Genomic DNA, 19,389 nt, shown 5'->3' on the forward strand with positions numbered 1-19,389 from the left:
TTTAGAGCTTGCAAATTTGTGCTGGAAGTCCTGAGAGACATTTACTCTTGCAATACAAATAGAATCACAATAAAAACAGTACTTTTATGATATGTTGATGGTATTGTTTCCAACTGTAGCTAAAATGAAAGATATGATTACATAACAGCTTTTCAAACCTCTTCAAAAGAGGTGAGTAAAGTTCAACTCAAAAGATTTGGAGGCTTTAATCTTGAAATAAAGATCAATCTTTCTGTTATTTCACCTTTTTCTCAAGTTAGGAAAATATGAACAGTACTAAAAAGACAAAGAATTTAATCCTGCTTGAGATTTGTCCCATGTATATCCAGCTGCTAGACTGGGATAATAATTGGGATGTACATTTTAAAAATACCTGTTAGCCTCTCATCCTGTTTTACTCAATAACTAATACTATTGCTACTGCTGTTACTTAGTTTTTGTTTTCAGTTCTGTTTATTTTGGGGCAGAAAGGAGAAAAAGGTATTCTCTTCTACTCCATGTCTAGCTCTCCTCCTGAAAAATCAGAGCTCCCTCTGAAGTCAAGAAGTCACAGCACCTTGACTTTGCCTGTCAGCATCTTCAGCACAACAGGGAAGCAGAGCCGGCTCCTAATACTGTGCAGACATAGCTTGGAAAATACAGTTTTAAACTTTTGTTTATTTCTCTTGTCTTGTTGGCCAAATATCATTAGTGTATTCCCCGGAGATGAGATTTTATTTCTATTGCCAGAGCAACCCCTGGCAAGGCGTGCATATGGAATTCAGGGCAGAATGCCATGACCATCTCCACCCTGTTCTGAAAAGAGAAATTATGATGGAAGATATGAAACGCACTGTTCCCTGCCTTTTAAGGTCACCACAGAAATTTACTTCACAAGCTAGCTAATATATCTAGCTTCTCTGTCAAATGGCCTACCCATCTTTCTACTTCTTCAGTCTTGTAACCCATGCCAACATTTAGAAAGCAAGTCTTTAATTCTAAAAGTCTGCTAGTGATTTAGGTGGCCAAATTCCCCGATTAGATTAACAACTCTTTGCACTACTGTTGGTAATGGAGATAGTTCCTAACAGTAAATTCCTAGGCAGTGGGGAATTACCTTCTAGTAAATCTACACCACAGCAAAGTACCATGGTTTCTTCATCCTCTACAACCACAACAAAGTCTGCACACATAACAGATGGGCATTGGTTACTGGAGAGCACAATTTTACCCTGTTTTACAGTTCTTCCAGTCTGAGAGCACCAATCTATATGTGTTAAACAACAATAAAATAGAAATTGGAATAATATACATTTTTAAAAGAACCCAATACGCAAGGGAAAACATCTTAGTTAAAGGATTTATTCATTGACAATGAAGTCAAAAGATTTACAAGCATATTTAGAGAAAATTCTGCTGAGTAGTTCTACAGTTCTGAGCTCCTTTTCTATTGTCCAAATGGATTCATTTGTATAATAAATTAATTTAAAAATAGAAGCTATAATGCAGCATAGTTTTATGAACTCTCACTAAATACATTTAGAATTTAGTTCCCTTTGGCTCAGTCTACATTGTGTTCCACATATAAACATTACAGACTTAAATATACTGGGATAAATGAAGTTAGACTTGTTAAGAGGTTTCCATAAACAACTGTCTATTATGTCACTTCTCCAGATAGTCTCTGCTTTGTTGATGGTTACTGTCAGAACAGACTATTCCAAGTTCTCTGTAGTTAGCATGAAACAGTCACTAAGGAAAACCTTTCATAATTAGAACAAGGCAGGTACTAAACCCATTCCTTGGCTTATCTATGTATTTGTAGCTGGAGTTCATTAACTTGTCAGCACTGATTCCTTTTGAATAGGAAAGTGAAACGAAAAAACTATGTGCAAATCAATATCCACTGTTAAGTCATGTTCCTGTTAACACAGTGTCAGATATGAAATAATGAGAATTAAAAAGAAACTTTCTGGCATAAAAACATGCTTAATATGCTTTAAAACAAAATAAAAGAACTACTACAGTGAATGACTTAAGCTAATTGTTGTTTCATGATAAAAGTTAAGGCACGTTAAAGGTTAAAGAAAGGCTTTGAAAACCTACTGTTATTTTCAGGTATAATTTAAAATGGCATTAAGCTTAACAATAAATGGAAGAAGCATTTAAAAATTTATAATTTATGCTCATTAGTTGGCACAAAAGCTGTGTAGCATATCTATATATATCTATAGAGAGAGAGATATCTGCTAAAAGGACTTCCATACCACAAGTCCAGTGGCATATTTTCAGAAAATACATTTCATTTGCGTAAAAGTGCACCATTATCAGAAAGGGACTATAAGTAACTCTTTATGGACATGTAAAATAATAATAACAGAGTTGTTAAAAGCACAGAAAAAATTGTTGGAGATAAGCATAAGGTAAAGGCAGGTAAAGATCGTACATCCTACGTGTATATGCTGAATTGCTTATTACCTTTCCAGAGAAAAGCAAAGTCAGTGAGCTCTGCAGAGCAGTCTGCAGGCCACACAAGTCCCTCAAGATGCTGCTGCCTGTCCCCCCGAAACTGAGCTCAAACTCAACTCCATTCTAAACCATCTACTTGTTAAATCAATAACACAGTGAGACGGCCTTAACTTCAAAATTGTGAGGTCTCTGCCTGCAAACAGTGAAAAGTCCTTATTACCTTTTATCTAAACACCTTACCTTTCAATAATGAAAGAGCATTTTATACACAGAAGTTGGAGGCAGTATTATTTAACAATGGAAACTGTCAATACTATAACACTTTTTCTCTTTGTCCAACCTCTATTTTGGCTGGTTCTTTGGGCATATCTTCTACAACATTCATAAACAATGTCTTACAAGTCACAGTCTTTGTCAGTCTCTCTATACTGCCACAGAAAAACCAAGGAGAAATAATGCAAATCCAATCTGTCTTTGCTCTCTCCCTTGATTCTCCTAAACACATACTCTAACACTGAAAACTGGAGTTTTATCTTCCTGTTGTCTAGAACCAAGATTAATTTCTCTCACCTTATTTTCTCATTTTATAGTCTTAAAGACTGAAGGTCAATAAAGTCACTTATCTAATTCACAATTGTTCTGAAACACATTTTCAATTAAAAAAAAAAAAAAGATCCTAAATACAGCCTAACACATTAAGAGCTAACTAGAGGAAAAGACACAATAATTAGCAGCACTGACAAGGAATCAGGAGAGCTGTTAAATTAAAACAAACAAACAAAAAATCCCACACCTCGAGTATTCCATAGTTTTCTGCCACTAGAAGATACAGCAATTATATCTGTGTTATCCCATGTTAAAACAGTAAGTACTTCCATTTGGGATACAGATGACTGAACAGATTATTGAACTTTCCTTGCAGATGTTAAATTTATTACATATCATAGGACTGGACAGAATCTGCCTTATGGTATTTACAAATTTCAAATATAATCTTTAAGTAATTACAGTCAATACATAAAATCTGTGATTAAAAAACAAAAAAAAAAACAAAAAAAAACAAGAAGTGTGAAACCTGAAATCCTTTAAAGAACTGCTTGATCAAAAAAAACAAACAAACACACAACAAAACATTAATATCATAAGGATTCAGCTGAAGGCACAAGTGTCATTTAAGATGTCTGAAGAAATTCATTTTCCTATCTTATAGACCAGCAAGATGACTGGCATACTGTGGCTGTCCACTAACATTGCATGCAATTAATATTATATGTATATATCAACATGATTCTAATAGCATCCAATAGAAATGACTATACTGAATGACAGTCCCACTAATACACTCAGTTTTCCTGGCAATGGAACAACATGGATGCATTAACAATTAACATCAAGGTCACCCTCAAATAAATTTTGATTTGGACACTTCTCATGGCAGATTTATGAGTAAATTCAAAGCTCATTAAGGTCGGTGGAATGACTCCTATTGACTTAATGGAGTTTGCATTTGGTGTACGGCTTTCTATGATTTCCTGATTAATTACACGGTTTTGTGAATAGTCATGCCTAAAATCAACCCTGTAACTTAAAGCTTCAAGCCTCACCTCGCATATACATGGAATTTTGTCAGCTGTGAGTTTCAGTGTTACACGAGTCAAATCTTCGCCAGATCTGACTTTAACCTGAAGTTTTAACATCTCCTCCTCTTACTTAGTTCCCGATTTTTGAGGGTCAACATGAAGCACGTCACACTTGTCTGATTTCAATGACCCACTATTATAGTAATAATGTTTCTATGGACTTAGCTAGAAATTAAATACATGTGAACAGTTCCAATAAACCTCTCAGTATGGAGGTTCAGTGTAGGATATAATTGATGGCAATAAATGAGACAGTCTATAATTGATAAAATCTCTGTTGACTGAGCCAGTACCAAAACAAATAATAAATATGCATTTCCTAAATCAGGAACTCAGTCTAAGTATTTTTAATTCTATCAGTCAATTCTGCTGCAAAGTACTGTTAGAATTCACACATGCCACATCAAACACAGAACACCAGTGAAACAATCATAATCTAAGGCATGTGTTTATAGCTTATATCAGCAACGGCAATAAGAATAGAATATCCAGTCTGAATATTCTTGTTGCCAGATGCTACTATGCTGGAGCATATTCAGCTGAGTACACCTGGTCCCACTAGTGGTTTTGTCTACCAGCAATGTCTTCCAGCAGTCATGAATTTCATCTCATACAGGAGTGGCTGACTTTTCATTTCATCTTGGGGGAAAAAAAAAGTCACAGCTGAGAAAATATTCTTCCCCTCCAGATAGAACAAACTACAACATGTAGTATTTGCCAGCAAATCAGGAATTTTGAATTTACTGAAACCTTTGTTAGTGAGTTCAAAGATATCTGAGCCAAACTGATATGCTTCATGAGAGCACTAAAATGCCCATTTCATAGGGGCTGACAGACTATTTCATCACTACACTCCTGTGTTTGTAGGAAACCCTCTGCATTTTGATACAGCTTTATATTTAAAGTATTCACAGCGCAATCAAAATCAGATTTCTTGTGAGCATTTCTTTTTTGGGAAGGTCAAGACTACGTCAGGTGGTACTAAGATATACTACAGTCAATGCACGTATAAAGTGTTCAGCATCTCCTAGGATAGGCCAACACTTCACAGGATTATACACTTGAAATCTTTATAGCAAAAAATAATTATGCCAATACTTGAGAATTAAATTTTTATACAGTCTTTCATATATTTATAAAATTTACAGTCACCTTTCTTTTGGGTGATTAGAAAATACATCTTTATATGGCACAACAGTTTTCAATAATATATATATATATATATAAAAGCTCACAAGAGGGCCAGTACAATAAGAGCTAGATCCAGCTCTTATTTTAAAAGGATTACAGTACATTCCATATCTTTAAAAGATGCATATGCTATACCCATGATTCATTTTTTTCCCAAACCACAGGCTAATTCTAGAGATAGAAAAGAAAGAAAAGACAAAATGATTTCAAGATTTCTGCTCAGTTCGAACATATGTTAAGTGATTCAACAAATATTGAACACCATCAACCACAAGGGTATTTGCTGACTTACAGGTAAAGTAGAGTGTATCTGTTTGTAGTGGTAGTCTGAACAGTTGCTGACAATGACTTTCTGTTGCTAAAACTTAGATCAAACCATTTTACCAGAACAATTACTAAAATTATTTTAACAAATCTATTTCCATCACTCACCAGCAAGCTTCTTGTTTACTGCTATGCAACAAATGACAGTCGTAGCAAGGATCTGTTAGGAAACTAGAGGTAAAATTCAGTCTCTCTTTTCCTATCTCTGTTTGCCAGTTAGGTTAGGGTAAGAATCTTCCTTTCCATAGCAATAAAATATACCAAGGAATTTTAGTGGCACCAAAAGTATCTGCAGCAACCAACTACTGGCCATAGCAGGACTACTGGCCACTTCAAATTGTTCTGCTTTCCCTTCCATTCTCTTCTTGTGTAATTACTATCCCTATATACCCTCTCAGTAAGAGGAGGAGATATACACACAACTAAAACTATTTTTTCTAAGATAGATCAACTGCTTAATGCAAAGGTTATGCAGCTTGATTTGGTGGTGAAATAAGAAGTGAGCAGCTGCATGATTAATAACTCCAAGATGACTGCACACATTAACAGAGTTGTTTATTATACAAAGATATCAAATTATATTAAACTTTAACTCTGTCATTCTTATGCTGAATATTTCTTTAACTTTCCCAGTTATTCTAGAGACAAGAGAAATCTAGCTTTAAAGTAAGATATATAGGAATATTCTTAAAAACAACAGTTACAATGATCAACAAATAAGGAATTTCAGGTCCAAAAGCAGCCATCTGTCCTTGCGGTGGTAGAGTAAATTATTGGAGGAGGAAAAATGTAGATTTTTATCCTGTGATGCCCCATTAAATGCTTAAGATGTGTGCTGAGATAGGTGCTACTATAATAAACATAATAAATGGTCCTTCAGGTTTGTGAAAACCAGCATGGAACTATTGGGGCAATCATTAGGGATGATTATTGATGTCTCAGATGGAGAGAAATGACTAAACTCATATTTGTGGTGGTTTTACTCAGGTGGGCAGCCGAGCTCCACCACAACCGCTCTCTCACTCCCCCTCTCCTCAAAGAGGAAGGGGGAGAAAATACAACACAGAGAACTCGAGGTTTGAGATAAGAAAGGTTTAATTAAAGGGAAAGGGAATGGGAGAAAAAAAACAGAGACAAAAGAAGCAATCAGTCCGCGCGGAAGCACAGAGAGAGGAAAAATTATTCTCTACTTCCCATCAGCGAGCGGTGTTCGGCCACGTCCTGGGAAGCAGGGCCCCAAACGCGTAGTGGTTGTTCAGGAGGAACAGCCCCCTCCCCCACGAGAGCCCCCCCTTTTATTGCTGAGTGTGACATCAGGTGTTATGGAATATCCCTTTGGTTGGTTTAGGTCAGCTGCCCCAGCAATGTCCCCTCCCCATCACTTGCCCACCCCCAGTCTGCTGGCTTTTGGGGGCTTGGAAGGAGTCCTGATGCTGTGCCAGCACTATGCAGCAATAGACACAACACTGGAGTGATATCAGTGCTGTTCCAGCTACGAGTGCAGAGTACAGCACTGTGTGGGCTGCTGCAGGGAAAAGGTGACTCCAGCTCAGACAGACCCAACACAATATTCCAGAAATCATCCTTTCATGTGAATAATTTCTCCTATTATGGCTCTATTTCAAATCCACCCTGTTTCTGTAAGCTGATGGAAAAGCTTGTAGTGGGAAAATACATGCAATATTTTGTGTCTCTGACACAAAAAACAGAACCTTGAGTTTAGTTTGAACACAACTGAGTTTAATTTCCTCTCAGAATTGTCTCTGCTCCTTAATAAATCTGAGGTATCACTGGTGAAACTGGGATAGGTGTCATACATTGCCTTCATCATTCCTGCATGATGAGAGAACATGGAAGAATGGAGATATTTTCTTCTGTACCAGAAGTCTCACTTTTTTCTTTTTCTTTTTCTTTTTTTTCTTTTTTTTTGGTAACATTTCTGATTCATTATAATTTTGAAGAGATTAAGGATATCATGGCAACTTTAGCACAATATGGAAATCACCACATCCTTTTTCCAGGGCTCCTGTTTAAAAATGACTCTGTTGATATCTTGATGTGAAAAGATTATGAAATATGTATTAACAATATAAGAAAATATCTCTATACTTGAATGCAAATACCTCTTTTTTGCAGATGTATGTATACAGACATGCACACACACACTTTCTGTGTGCGCCATGGTTACGCATTAAGGACCTTACAGGATGAAAGCCGCTTTATAAATTCATGAAATTACACATCCTAAGAGACATCTACTTATCCTTTATGATCTTGCTTAATGTTTCACTAAATCATGGTTAGCCTGTTGCCTTCCCTCTTATATTCTCATTTACTACTGTCCTGGTTGCAGCTGGGATAGAGCTAATTTTCTTCCCAATAGCTAGCATGGTGCTGTGTTTTGAATTTGGGATGAGAATAATGCTGATAATATCCCAATTTTTTAGTAGCTGCTGAGCAGCGCTTACACTAATCATGAACTTTTTGGCTTCTCATTCTGTCCTGCCAGCGAAGAGGCTGGGGGTGCAGCAGGAGCTGAGAGGGAACAGCACCAGTACAGCTGACCCCAACTAGCCATGAGGATATTGCACAGCACAGGACGTCGTGCTGAACAATTACATGGGGTGGCTGGCTGGGGGATGTTGCTGCTGCTCAGGGTCTGGCTGGGCATCAGTCAACAGGTGGTAAGCAATTGCACTGTGCATTACTTGTTCTGTCCTATTCAACCCACGAGTTTAACCTTTTTATTTCCCTGACTCTCTCTCCCCCATCTCACTGGGTGGAGGGAGTGAACAGCTTTGTGGTTCTTAGCTGCCTGCCAGGTTAAACCACAACAGCTGCAATGATTTTTTTTTTCTAAATGCTTCTTTAAAATGTTCCCCACACCTCTGGCACAATTTCTCCACAACTTCATCAATAATCTCTGGAGATTAACACAAAAAAATAGGAATTGTTTTCTCCATATTGTCTGAATACTTTCAGGCTGGATTCAGAAGAGTAACCTGAAAAAATATGTATATGTCAGTACATGAAGATTTATCACTCTTGCACAAAATTTAGTGGATTTTGGACAGTTAGCATCCTTGATCTAAAAAAAAAAAAAAAAGCTAAGAAAAAGCTAATTCAATTCAAAAGGTCTTCATGCAACTCATCTACCATTCAAACCCTCATAAAAATGTTTTAGTGGTAGGAGGTAGATAGGTATTTTCTTGGCACCGTGTGCCAGGGTGAATTTTAATTCAGATAGAAGACTTAAACAATCTTTGAATAATCTCTCTCACTGAGATTTATGGTGTTTTGCCATTAAGTCTTATGGATGAAGGATAAGACCCAAGTGTGTGTTAAAAGAAAATAAAATTGATTCCTTTCCAGAACTGCATTTGGTTTTAAGCTTCCAAAAAAAAAAAAAAAAAAGTAAATTTATGCCGGATACACAGCAAGCAATAGTAAAAAGGGCCTGTGGAAGATACCTGTTACTGCAGTGAGAACAGAAAGGCTAAATGCAATTCAGTGCTAAAAGGAGATGCATGTATGATTTTAGATGCTTTTAAAAAGAAAGTGTTCATTTAGAATATTTTTGCTTGTCATTTTTCATTAGTCCATTAATAATTTGGAAAAATTAACAAGGATTGGATTTGTTTCCAAAATCACCTCATTTCACCTTTGAATTCCTGTTAGCCATATTTTGTACTTGTCCTAGATCTGTTTTCTATTGGCAAGCAAAAGTCCCTTTTCCAGGGCAAATGCACCCCTAGATCATGTAAAATCAGAGAAATTATTCACAGAGGAAAGCACTGAACATTCACAGAAGCTAACAGCTTCTTGTTTCACAGTCAATTATTCATATTTCTAGTCTATAAGACCATTTTTCTCTCCTTAAATAACCAAGTACATCTCATTTACATGCTGAAGTTGTGCACTGAGGAAAAGGGAAGGAAAGCTAGCCCACATGTTTGATCTAAGCATTTATACATACAGTGAATAAACTTACAAGACACATTTTAGCCAAATAAGGAATGTTAAGTTAATGAAAACCACCAGTGGCTCATGTTCTTTACAGTATTTACTTGGGTATTCAACACAATATGTAATTGTTGCTATGGCAACTGCCACATCTCTTGGCACCATGATAATTCTCAGATAAATGGATCTTTGTCAGAGCAAATTCCAAAGCCAGTGCAAACGCAACCTGCATTTCTTTGGTGGTGGGAATTTGCAGAGTTAAGTCAGAAGGATAAATTCAGCCCAGGCCTGAGGGAAAGCACAAGCCTATCGATAGAGGTGAGGCTCTGCTGCAGAGCTGAGTAAAGGGGGAGTGTGGTTATAGATGAAAAACCACGACCCATGTGCACTGTGCCATGGGATTTGCAGGGTCACTCAGCAACAGTCAAGGAAAGAGGTGCAGAAATCACATCCAAAAGGCACAGTCAAACAAAACTCCTGCTCTGAGGGTTTGATCTAAAGTCTGCTGGAATCTGATTATTTCAGCAGGTTCTGGATCAGGCTGAAGGATAAAAATGGAAATTAAGTGACTGGAATTTTTATAGAAAATAGCTCATTTCAGTGGCTAAGGAGATTTCTTATATAAAAGGAGTTCTTTGTTGTTTCCCAACAACAAGTGGTGCACAGAGGATTTTTATAAAAATATAGCTAAAAAGGCAGCTAAATGATACTACAGAATGACCCATTGATGAGAACAAGCTCTTGCTTTCACTGACATTAATTAAGATGTATTCTGTGAAACATGCAATGTAGCACTGCAGACTTAAAAATAAATAAATAAAATTACTAGCATCCTTTCATTGATGATTAAAGCAGAGAAAAAGCCACTTACCAAAAAATCACCAATGTCCAGGTATCAAATTCTAAAATTAATTACAGCTCAGTATTTAATGCATGAAGTCCAAGTCAATCAGTGTTTGCAATGTCATGAACAAATATAAAAGTAGTAATAGAAAGTTGATCATTTAATGGCTAATAGGCAAATGTTACTATGTTAAGTTTTCTAGCAAACTGAGAACAAAAGCAAGAAGTGGGATTTTCATTTGTTTGCTCTTTAAGAAAACCATGTTTATATGCCTTAAGGAAATCCTCCTGTCCAAAGGGAAAGTATCTCCACAGATTTTCTGAAAGTAATTGTATTCTACGTACTGTTTTGAACAGTGTAATAACTCATAAGTGTGTCGTACATATCGATGTACCCATGTGACTTACTCTATTTTGTGTCTTAAAATGAAAACAAAACATTGTATTTTATTTATGCAATGCATTACTTTTTGCAGCAACTGCTGTATGCAGATCTAATAATATGAAACTCTTCTAGCCTGTTTGTCAATATCTCATATGTGATTCCATCTTCATACTTTTGCAGTCATTTTCAACCTATTTGAAACTCTATTCTGAACTGAAAAAAAAAAAAAAAAAAGAAAAGAAAAAAAATGCTAATATACATTAATGGGAATGATCGCTCACTATAGCGGAGCAGTTGATTTTTGATCTTATTTTCTAAATAAGTGATTGAACTGCCAGATGACAAAACTCAACCCCTCACTACCTTGTGTATTTTTTCCATGAGCGAATCCTGGTTCATAATAAGACTATTGATCCTTTATCATCTAAGGCAGAAAACTATGCATGTAGGTTTTAAAGCTCAAGGTACTTTTTATCTCATATCAATAAAATTTGCAATCCTTATATTGCAGGGATAAAGCAGAGAGTAAGACACAAACAAGAAATGCTAACATTTAGATCCAAGGAGTTTAGTTTCATTATTTCTGTTTGATACAGAAACAGAGGAAACAGAGGCATAGACTTAAAGAAACTTGCACAAATATCGAGGCAGTGACTTAGTAGGAAACAGAATTCAGGTCTGCAAGACAGCAGGGGAAGTTCTCAGACAGGCTGACACTCCCATCCCCACTATAATAAACATATCATGGCACTGATGTTGGGAAAACAATGCTTGGACAAAAGGAAAAGTACAAGCAACCTATCTGTCTAGCCTCTCACTGTTACAAAGTGGACTGGACAGAGTAGCAGGACTGCAGCAACTTCATTTCCTTCAATCTGAGCTGCTGCTGGAGACGACTTTAAACTTCCGTCGTCTACAGCATGCTGTCTCAGGGTGCACTCCTCCCTCTTATATCTTCTTTTCTTTCTCCTTTTCCATCTAGTGCCTGAAAAGTGTCCTGAGGGTTTGACAGTTTTTATTTAATCATTTCATCCTTCTGTATGGACAACTGCTGAGCACCATACAGTGAATTTACTACCAGCCTAGAATTTCTGAATATCTGCCTGCCCTCTTATCTGCTTTGGTGCCAGCCTCTTGATATCTAGCTCCCCCCATTCAGTGTCTGTGATGCAGTAACAAATAAAAGTTCTAAATAACTCCCTTTGCTGTGGAAAAATAAAGGCTGCATTTGCCAACACACAAAAAAAGCCTATCTGCAGAGAAAGATCATTTCCAAAGGTTTTCTTCTAGCTCCTAGTGTACTAGGAGTATAGTTATTAAATCCAGCATTAGTCCTTCTCCCTCTCCATAATCTAACAAACACCCATTTTATTTAGCCTTGGAGGACACAATTCAATTCCCAGCTTGCTGCATTTCTCAACCCACAATCTTTTATGGGACTCTACAAAAGGTTAGCTATACTTTGTCTTTCACAAACCCAGACTCTAAATAAATAAATAAAACCCCTAATGTCTGGTTAAACGTTCAGATGTGATGAAATTTCCAACTACTATTCCTACAAAACAAAGCAGGGACAAGGCACTGGATGAGGTATAATTTTGAACAATAACTACTGCCACTCATCAGTTCTGTCAGTTTGTTCCCTACCAGGGTTCTGTGAGTGATTTATTTTTTCCATTAGAGATCTGAACCCTATCAATTCTATGAATTATTCAGAATGAGCCAAAAATTCATTTTGGGAATCCTGGATGAATAAAAATATTTCCATTATTTTTTTATTTTTTTTTAATCTCATAAAGCACTCAAGTTCTGGTGGTGTGAAAGGGGAATTAAAGAAACACAGGGCAATGCAGAGCATAAGCACAGACTGTGTGTATGCCTAATCAGTGCTGCCCCAAGCTGAAGCTAAATGAACTTCATTTCTTCCACCGACTTCCCAAGGGTGCAAGTACACACACACGTGTTGCTACAGAGAAGACGACACCCTGTAATGCTACTCCCTCCATGGGCCCATGACAACTCTTCTGTTCAGTCATATACCACATACCTCTCAAAAATGACAGTGGCTTTTTGAGAATTTTCCCCTCTGTTAAGACAGGGGGAACCCAATATATTTAGACAAAAATATAGCAGGAATAGACACTAAAAGCTGGGTGTAGAAATCTATTTGCAATCTAACACACAGACTTTGGTTCTTCTGACACTAGATCTTGCACAAGATTCTTTGATCAGAGAGCAACTGTTGGGTGATGATGCTGAGGAGCCATCTATCTCCTCATATTGTAGTCAAGGCCATCCTATGATTGAAAGCTTCAGGCTCTGCAGGGCCAATATGTCTCTGGCAGAAGAGTAAGAAAACATAACTTTTAGACTAAAAAAGCAGAATTACACAGTAAGTGGTATTTGAACAGCCACCAATTGTGTTATGGCCACAGAGGTAGTTTAAAGTTAATCACTGATTAACTGATCAGTAAGGCTAACTACAATCTTACCACATCTTCAGTGGGAAAGGATCACATCCTTCAACCACTAGAATACCAAAACCTTTTCTTTGCATTCCATATATCAGCTGTAAATACTTCCAATATTCCTCTAAAATATGGTTGGTAGCAACCACCCTTCAAAGTTTTAGGAACTGTGCTGTCTCTTTCCAGGCTCAGACTGTCAGTCAGCACATTAGAAATCATTGTTGTCAGTCATTTCCAAACATGTTGGGAATTTGCAATTAGAAACATTAACAATGGGATTTCACAGATGTAGGTTACAGGCTTTCAGAAAAGAAAAGGCAGTTGCTGGCAGTGAGGAAATATTTAACTACTTATCCCCTAATTAAACAAGGTACAGTACTCTAAGTACTGAATGCTAAGCAATGCTCTAACACGTGCTTATCTTAACCCTACAAAATTATGCTGAAATACTAAGGCTCCATCTGAGCACTTCTTAGCCAAGACACCCTGCCTAAACAGATGGAGCAGTTCTGCTGTTTCCATGCTGATACATTCAGACTGTAAAAGTAGAAGATTAAGTTCAAATTTATCATAAAATCACTTCAGATAGGATGCTGCAATCTTTATATCCTTCTTAAGTATGACAAATAGAAAGACAAGACTGTTATGTTTAAAATAGGCAAACAACAGCTGAAATGATTGCTAAAAACCATCTATTTAACAGTTACAGAATGCTGGTTGAGGTCAGAGTAGGACAGCCAGTCCCAAAGACCTGCATGTTGTCTTGAAGTAGGGGATGATCTTCATTACATGGATTTCCCAGGACACATTAACACATTTAACTCCCAAAGGCACTGCAGACACCAAGGATCAACATACTATAAAAAGCAAACTTCCAGTTATGAGCTGAATATCAAAATCCATAAATAAGTGATGAATGCAGGTAGAGATGATGTTATGAGATTACTCTGAGTAGCCACCTATGAGGGAAGACCAGAAAGTAGCAGAATATACCAGATCTAGACTGGTTTTCTCTCTCCAGAACAACTCAAAGTGGTTGTAACAGAACCCAGGAGTGGGACCAAATTAGATTTGACTTCATCTGGTAATAACTTTCAACACTACATATTAATGAATATTGCTGGAACTTTCTGAGGAGAGACTACCCAGACCCTGAATAGGGCATAAAGAGAAAACGTCACTGATAAAGCTGTGCTGTAGTCAGTGCAAATACACATCTTAATTCCTACTCAGGGAGGCTATCTCCTGTTGAAGACATGGAAAGGCTGCTTCTCTAAGTAAACCAGAATAAAAACTCCAGAATATGATTCTCAGAGAATCAGATCTTTGCAGAGAAACCAACCCCATGGACTCTGGATCTCCAGTCAGGGATGTTTCAAACTCCTCCACAGTTTCATTGACTTCTCACTGGAGAATGAGAAACCCCATTTTGAAACTGCTCCTAAGCGTCAAAATGTGAAGTGAAAATAAAATCATTTTCACATTCTTATGAGTGCACCAGAAGGAAAATGTCCTGCTAGTTTGAGACAAAGGACAGCCAAATGCCCAGCTCCTCCAAGTGTACTTTTTCTATTCTGAATTCAACAGTGCATGGTCCTGAATCCACAGCTCCAAGTAAGACAGTCTCTCAAGTACAACTTTGTTAAAATTAAACTTTGTGAAGATATGGCATACTTAAATAAAATTAAATTCCCTCTAAGTGTTCTGATCAGCTTTCTGCACAGTTACATATTCTGATACTTTTCCCCTGCTGGCAATCTATATTCACATCTTGTGCTGCTTAAAGTGCAGATCAAAACCTTTCCTCAGCCACAGACTTTGAGAAGTTTGTTCAACCTTTCCCCTAAAGCTAAATTGTTTTAATGGAAGACTTAAGTTATATTAAGCCATTGTTGGAAATATAATGAAAATGCTGGAAGCTGAAAGTCTAAATACCAAAATAGGACAATAGATCAGTCATTCTCATCATGGCTGCTTTATACTTCCTTGAAATTATAGGTTTGTAAGGGTACCAGGCTTAATTGTGTAGTAAGTCACTGTCTTGCCTGCCTCTTACTAAATGCCATGACACAGAAATGAAGGCTATCTCACATTTCTTTTTGCTACTCTCAGGGGTGTGAAGTAAACATTTCAATCAATTTGTGAAGCACTTTTCCCCATATTATGAGGTTAGTATTACACTGAAATTCCAAAGTAGAAAAGAATGGATGCAGCATTCACTGGGAAGAGTGGAACAAAAATCAGCAGTGCAAACAGATAGAGGGTAAATATGGATTGTTACCTGCATGCACACATTTATGTAATATAACACATAGTAGTATCAGATAAGCAGACCTATGTGAAAATTTAATTTCCACAGCATGGAATTCTTTCCTATGTCCCTAGACTTGCAGGGAACATGAAAGTTCTAAAAATTCTAAATTACATATTCAGAAGTATGACTTTTCCATTTTCAGTTATTGCCAAACTTGTTATCTAGCATAATGTTCACCAGAAGAACCAGACAATTTTGATAATCAGGCTCTTTTATACAAATCATTTCTTTATGAATATTTGGTATTTACAACTGAGGATGTAAAGTATCTTTCAAAACATGGAAAATTAATATTTTATTAAGTTAAACTAAGTGCTAAAGTGTTACAACAATGCCTGGATGGAATTTTGATGGAATTTAGCAGATTGGATGGAATTTAGCAGATTGAAACTGCTTACAGTCCTCAATGACACACGTCAATGTAAATATCTAACAGTAGCTTCTTGGCATTTTCTTCTAGTCCTTTTTATTAATCTTACCTTTAATGCACCACGTTTTTCATTTGCTCCAACAATCAAAACTTCTGCCATATCCTCTGCATGCTCAGACCGTGCGTGGACAAACAAGGCTCTGCCAGCTTCTGATACATTCTTTAGTGCAACTAGAGACCCATCATGTTCCACCTTAAAGTCTGGGTTAGAAACTTCGAAGTTCAATTTGTTATTCCCCTCGCAGTCATCAAATACCACTGCGGAAGGAAAAAAAAAAAAAAAAGAAAAACCACAAGTTTAAGTATCCACTTTGGAACACAGACTTCAAACAATTTTATGTTATTGGCTTGTCTACCAGGAAGAAATGGCTCCAATCTATGGGAAAACTTTCAAAGCTTTATATTTGTATGGTTATTATTTCAGAGACAACATTACGAATATGCAATTGCAGAAGGATAAGCAGATTTACTAGGTTAATTGGGGAAGGAAGAGAGAAACTAGACATTTTGGACATAAGTATTTTCTGATCACTTAAAAGTACAAAATGCACACCTAATTCTACAAATCAGGTGGCAGCAGCAGAGACCTTGCTATTCTCCTCAATGTAACAAGGGAGCTTTAAAGGCTCTTCTACTGCCAAAGTGGTTTCAGATAACCCAAATTTTTTTTCTTTATTTTTGGGATTGGTTGTTTGCAGAATATTCAACTTTATATTCTACTGCAAAAATGTTACATAGTGGAAAAATCAACCTACAACATTTCTTATTAACTACTGGGATCGTGACATAGTAAACAAGCTGCACTACTAAGCTAAGGAGAACTCTCAATTAAACAACAGCTGTCAAAAGCCCTGTTTTACTTTACATAGAATATTTAAAGTATTTATGAAGGTTGACATAGAGAGAAAAACATCCCTGAAGATAAAAATCTGAGGTTTTGCCTCTAGTTCCTTCTCTGAGTCCAGTAGATTCACTTTGCACAAAATACTGGAATAAACATTGCTATGACTACTAGCCATATGATTAAGAGGTGTTCACCACAAACTTTTAATTGCTAAGTAAACTTTTCCTGGTTTGACATCTCTGAAAGATATATTTGCATGTGTGGTGATTTTTTTTTTTCTTCCCAGACAATCTGTTCTATATTTCATACCTGTTCCTTAAGTTACTGCTGCTACAGTCTTTTCGCTTATCTGTATGCTCTTGCTATTTTATTTTTACATTTCATTTCTATTGGATCTTTAAAAACTGCATTACAGACAGGGATAGAGACTATAGGAGAACAAAGACAATATGGTTTTACTGAAAATAAAGCACTTTTTATAATTGTTTAAATTCATTGTATAAATTATCTTGTTGTATTTGATAATTATTTTTGAAGAAAAAAAAAAATCCTATATTCTCTCATGACCTCACCAAAACCTAGGCTATTCCAGACTGTGTAATTGCTATAAGTGATTTAAAACACAAACTGAATCTCACAAGGGATGGCCACAAAACACTCTTTGGAACAATTTCACACCTCTGCAAGTCAAATCAAATTTTGCATCCATTTCCAGACAGGCCAACTTGAAACCAGAGCTGCCAGAGAACCTTGTGGAGAACCTCCCTATCTGGGCATTCACTGGGACTGAATTCCAGAGTAGAACCACCACAGGGGAAAAGGAACTGTTGCTGGTTACAGAATTTGAATGCAACTGTGTTTTATGATGAATATCGATGAGAAAGGTTAAAAAAAAAAAAAAAAAAAAAAAAAAAAAAGCCCAAAATTCAAAATAAGGTGTAGAATGTAAGATTTGTGACATTGTTTAAGTATTTAAGTGTTTAAGTAAGCAGCCAGCTGCTCTCTCACTCCCCTCCTCAACTGGATAGGGAGAAAATAAGATGAAAAAGCCCATGGGTCAAGATAAAGCCACGAAGATCATTTAGCAATTGCCATCACAAGCCAAACAGACTCAACTTGAGGAAAAACAGTTTAATTTATGGATGATTAAAATAGATTTAGATGGTAAAAAGCAAAGACAAAACTAAATCCTCTCTTTCCCCACCCCTTTTTCCTGAGACTCAGCCCACTCCTTCACTCCCAGCTCCTCCCCTCCCCTCAGCAGCACAAAGGGCTGGGGCTGTGGTCTATACCTAACATTTTATCTCTGCCCTCGTCTCATCCTCATGTTTTCCCCTGCTCCAGCACAGGCTCTCCGTGGCCCGCAGCTTCCTTCAGGACTCAGCCACCTGCTCCACTGCGGTTTCCCCATGGGCTGCAGGGGAATACCTGCTTGGAGCACCACCTCCTTTATCTCCTCCTTTGCCCTTGGGGTTCACATTGCTTTTTCTCACACTTTTTTTCCCTCATCTCTCACTGCCAGGCAGGATTTTTTGCTCTTAAATACGCTGTCGCTGAGGCGCCACTGGTGTCGCTGAAGGACTCAGGCGCGCTGAGGGGGGGCTGCCACAGAACTTTCTGGAAATGGCTGGAGCTGGCTGAGGCCTGCCTCGGGCAGCGTAGGTCTCACCTCACTGAGAGGCCTCTGCAGCCCCTGAACATGGGCACCCTGTACTCTGACAAAGAAATTCAGTGCCTGCAGTGTGATTTTTAAAAGAACTTTATGTTGTGAACCTGTAAATTCAAGCCTGACTACCCTTTTACTGTGAAGTATCCAAACCTTAATGTCACCAAGCGTCTTTTAGAAAAACGATCCCAATACCTGAAGGATCTGGTCTTCACAAGGTTTGGGCTTGCTTACGTATTTTTAATGAAAGCTTGCTCCCATTTCCTCAGATTTACTTGAGGGCAAGAGTACTATCCTTGGATTCACAGTGGGATATCAAACCAGAATTTCATCAGCCCATTTGCCATTTCATTGAATTTTGCTGAAAGCAAGAGAGATTATAAATAAAAAAGAAACAAAAAGCTCTTTTTCCCCTCAGATACTGTAGTCCCTCCAGACAAATCTATCTCAGTCTGTCACGTCGCAGACCTCGGCTTGCAAAGTCTTATGTTGCAGTAAAAGCTGGGGGCAGGCAGGGTGCGAACCACAGAATTTCGGAGCAGCAGCACTTTGAAACAATTTCCCAGTGCTCAGACCAGGCTGGCATCTGTGCTGCCCAAAGAGCCGCAGCTGCTCTCTGAAGCCAGGAACTGCTTGCAGAAAGGGTCCTGTGATCACAGAAGGGTTTTGATAGAAGGTTCTCTATTGGTAAGGCCTCCCCGGAGTAAAACTACTGATTGCAATTGATGATGGTGACATGACAGGCGTTTTAACAGATTCTCTGCAATCTCCTAAAGCTATCAACCCACAAAGAGACAAAGTTTCCCTGTCACCACAAATATGGGAAATTGAAATTTTCTATACTAATCACTGTATAGATTATAGCCTTGATAA

The 19,389-nt window shown here is 37.4% G+C and overlaps 1 protein-coding gene across 1 annotated transcript in view; it reads right to left on the reverse strand.

Moving 5' to 3' along the window:
* CDH13 (cadherin 13) overlaps window positions 1-19,389 on the reverse strand; it is a 481,427-nt gene that overhangs the window by 301,773 nt on the left and 160,265 nt on the right. The window contains exon 3 of the mRNA XM_084294592.1: window positions 16,056-16,264. Coding sequence (XP_084150718.1) covers window positions 16,056-16,264 — 209 coding nt within the window. The remainder of the gene's footprint in view (window positions 1-16,055; window positions 16,265-19,389) is intronic.

The sequence above is a fragment of the Netta rufina genome (genome assembly GCF_964035555.1).
Source record: "Netta rufina genome assembly, chromosome: 13".
Classification (NCBI taxonomy): domain Eukaryota; kingdom Metazoa; phylum Chordata; class Aves; order Anseriformes; family Anatidae; genus Netta; species Netta rufina.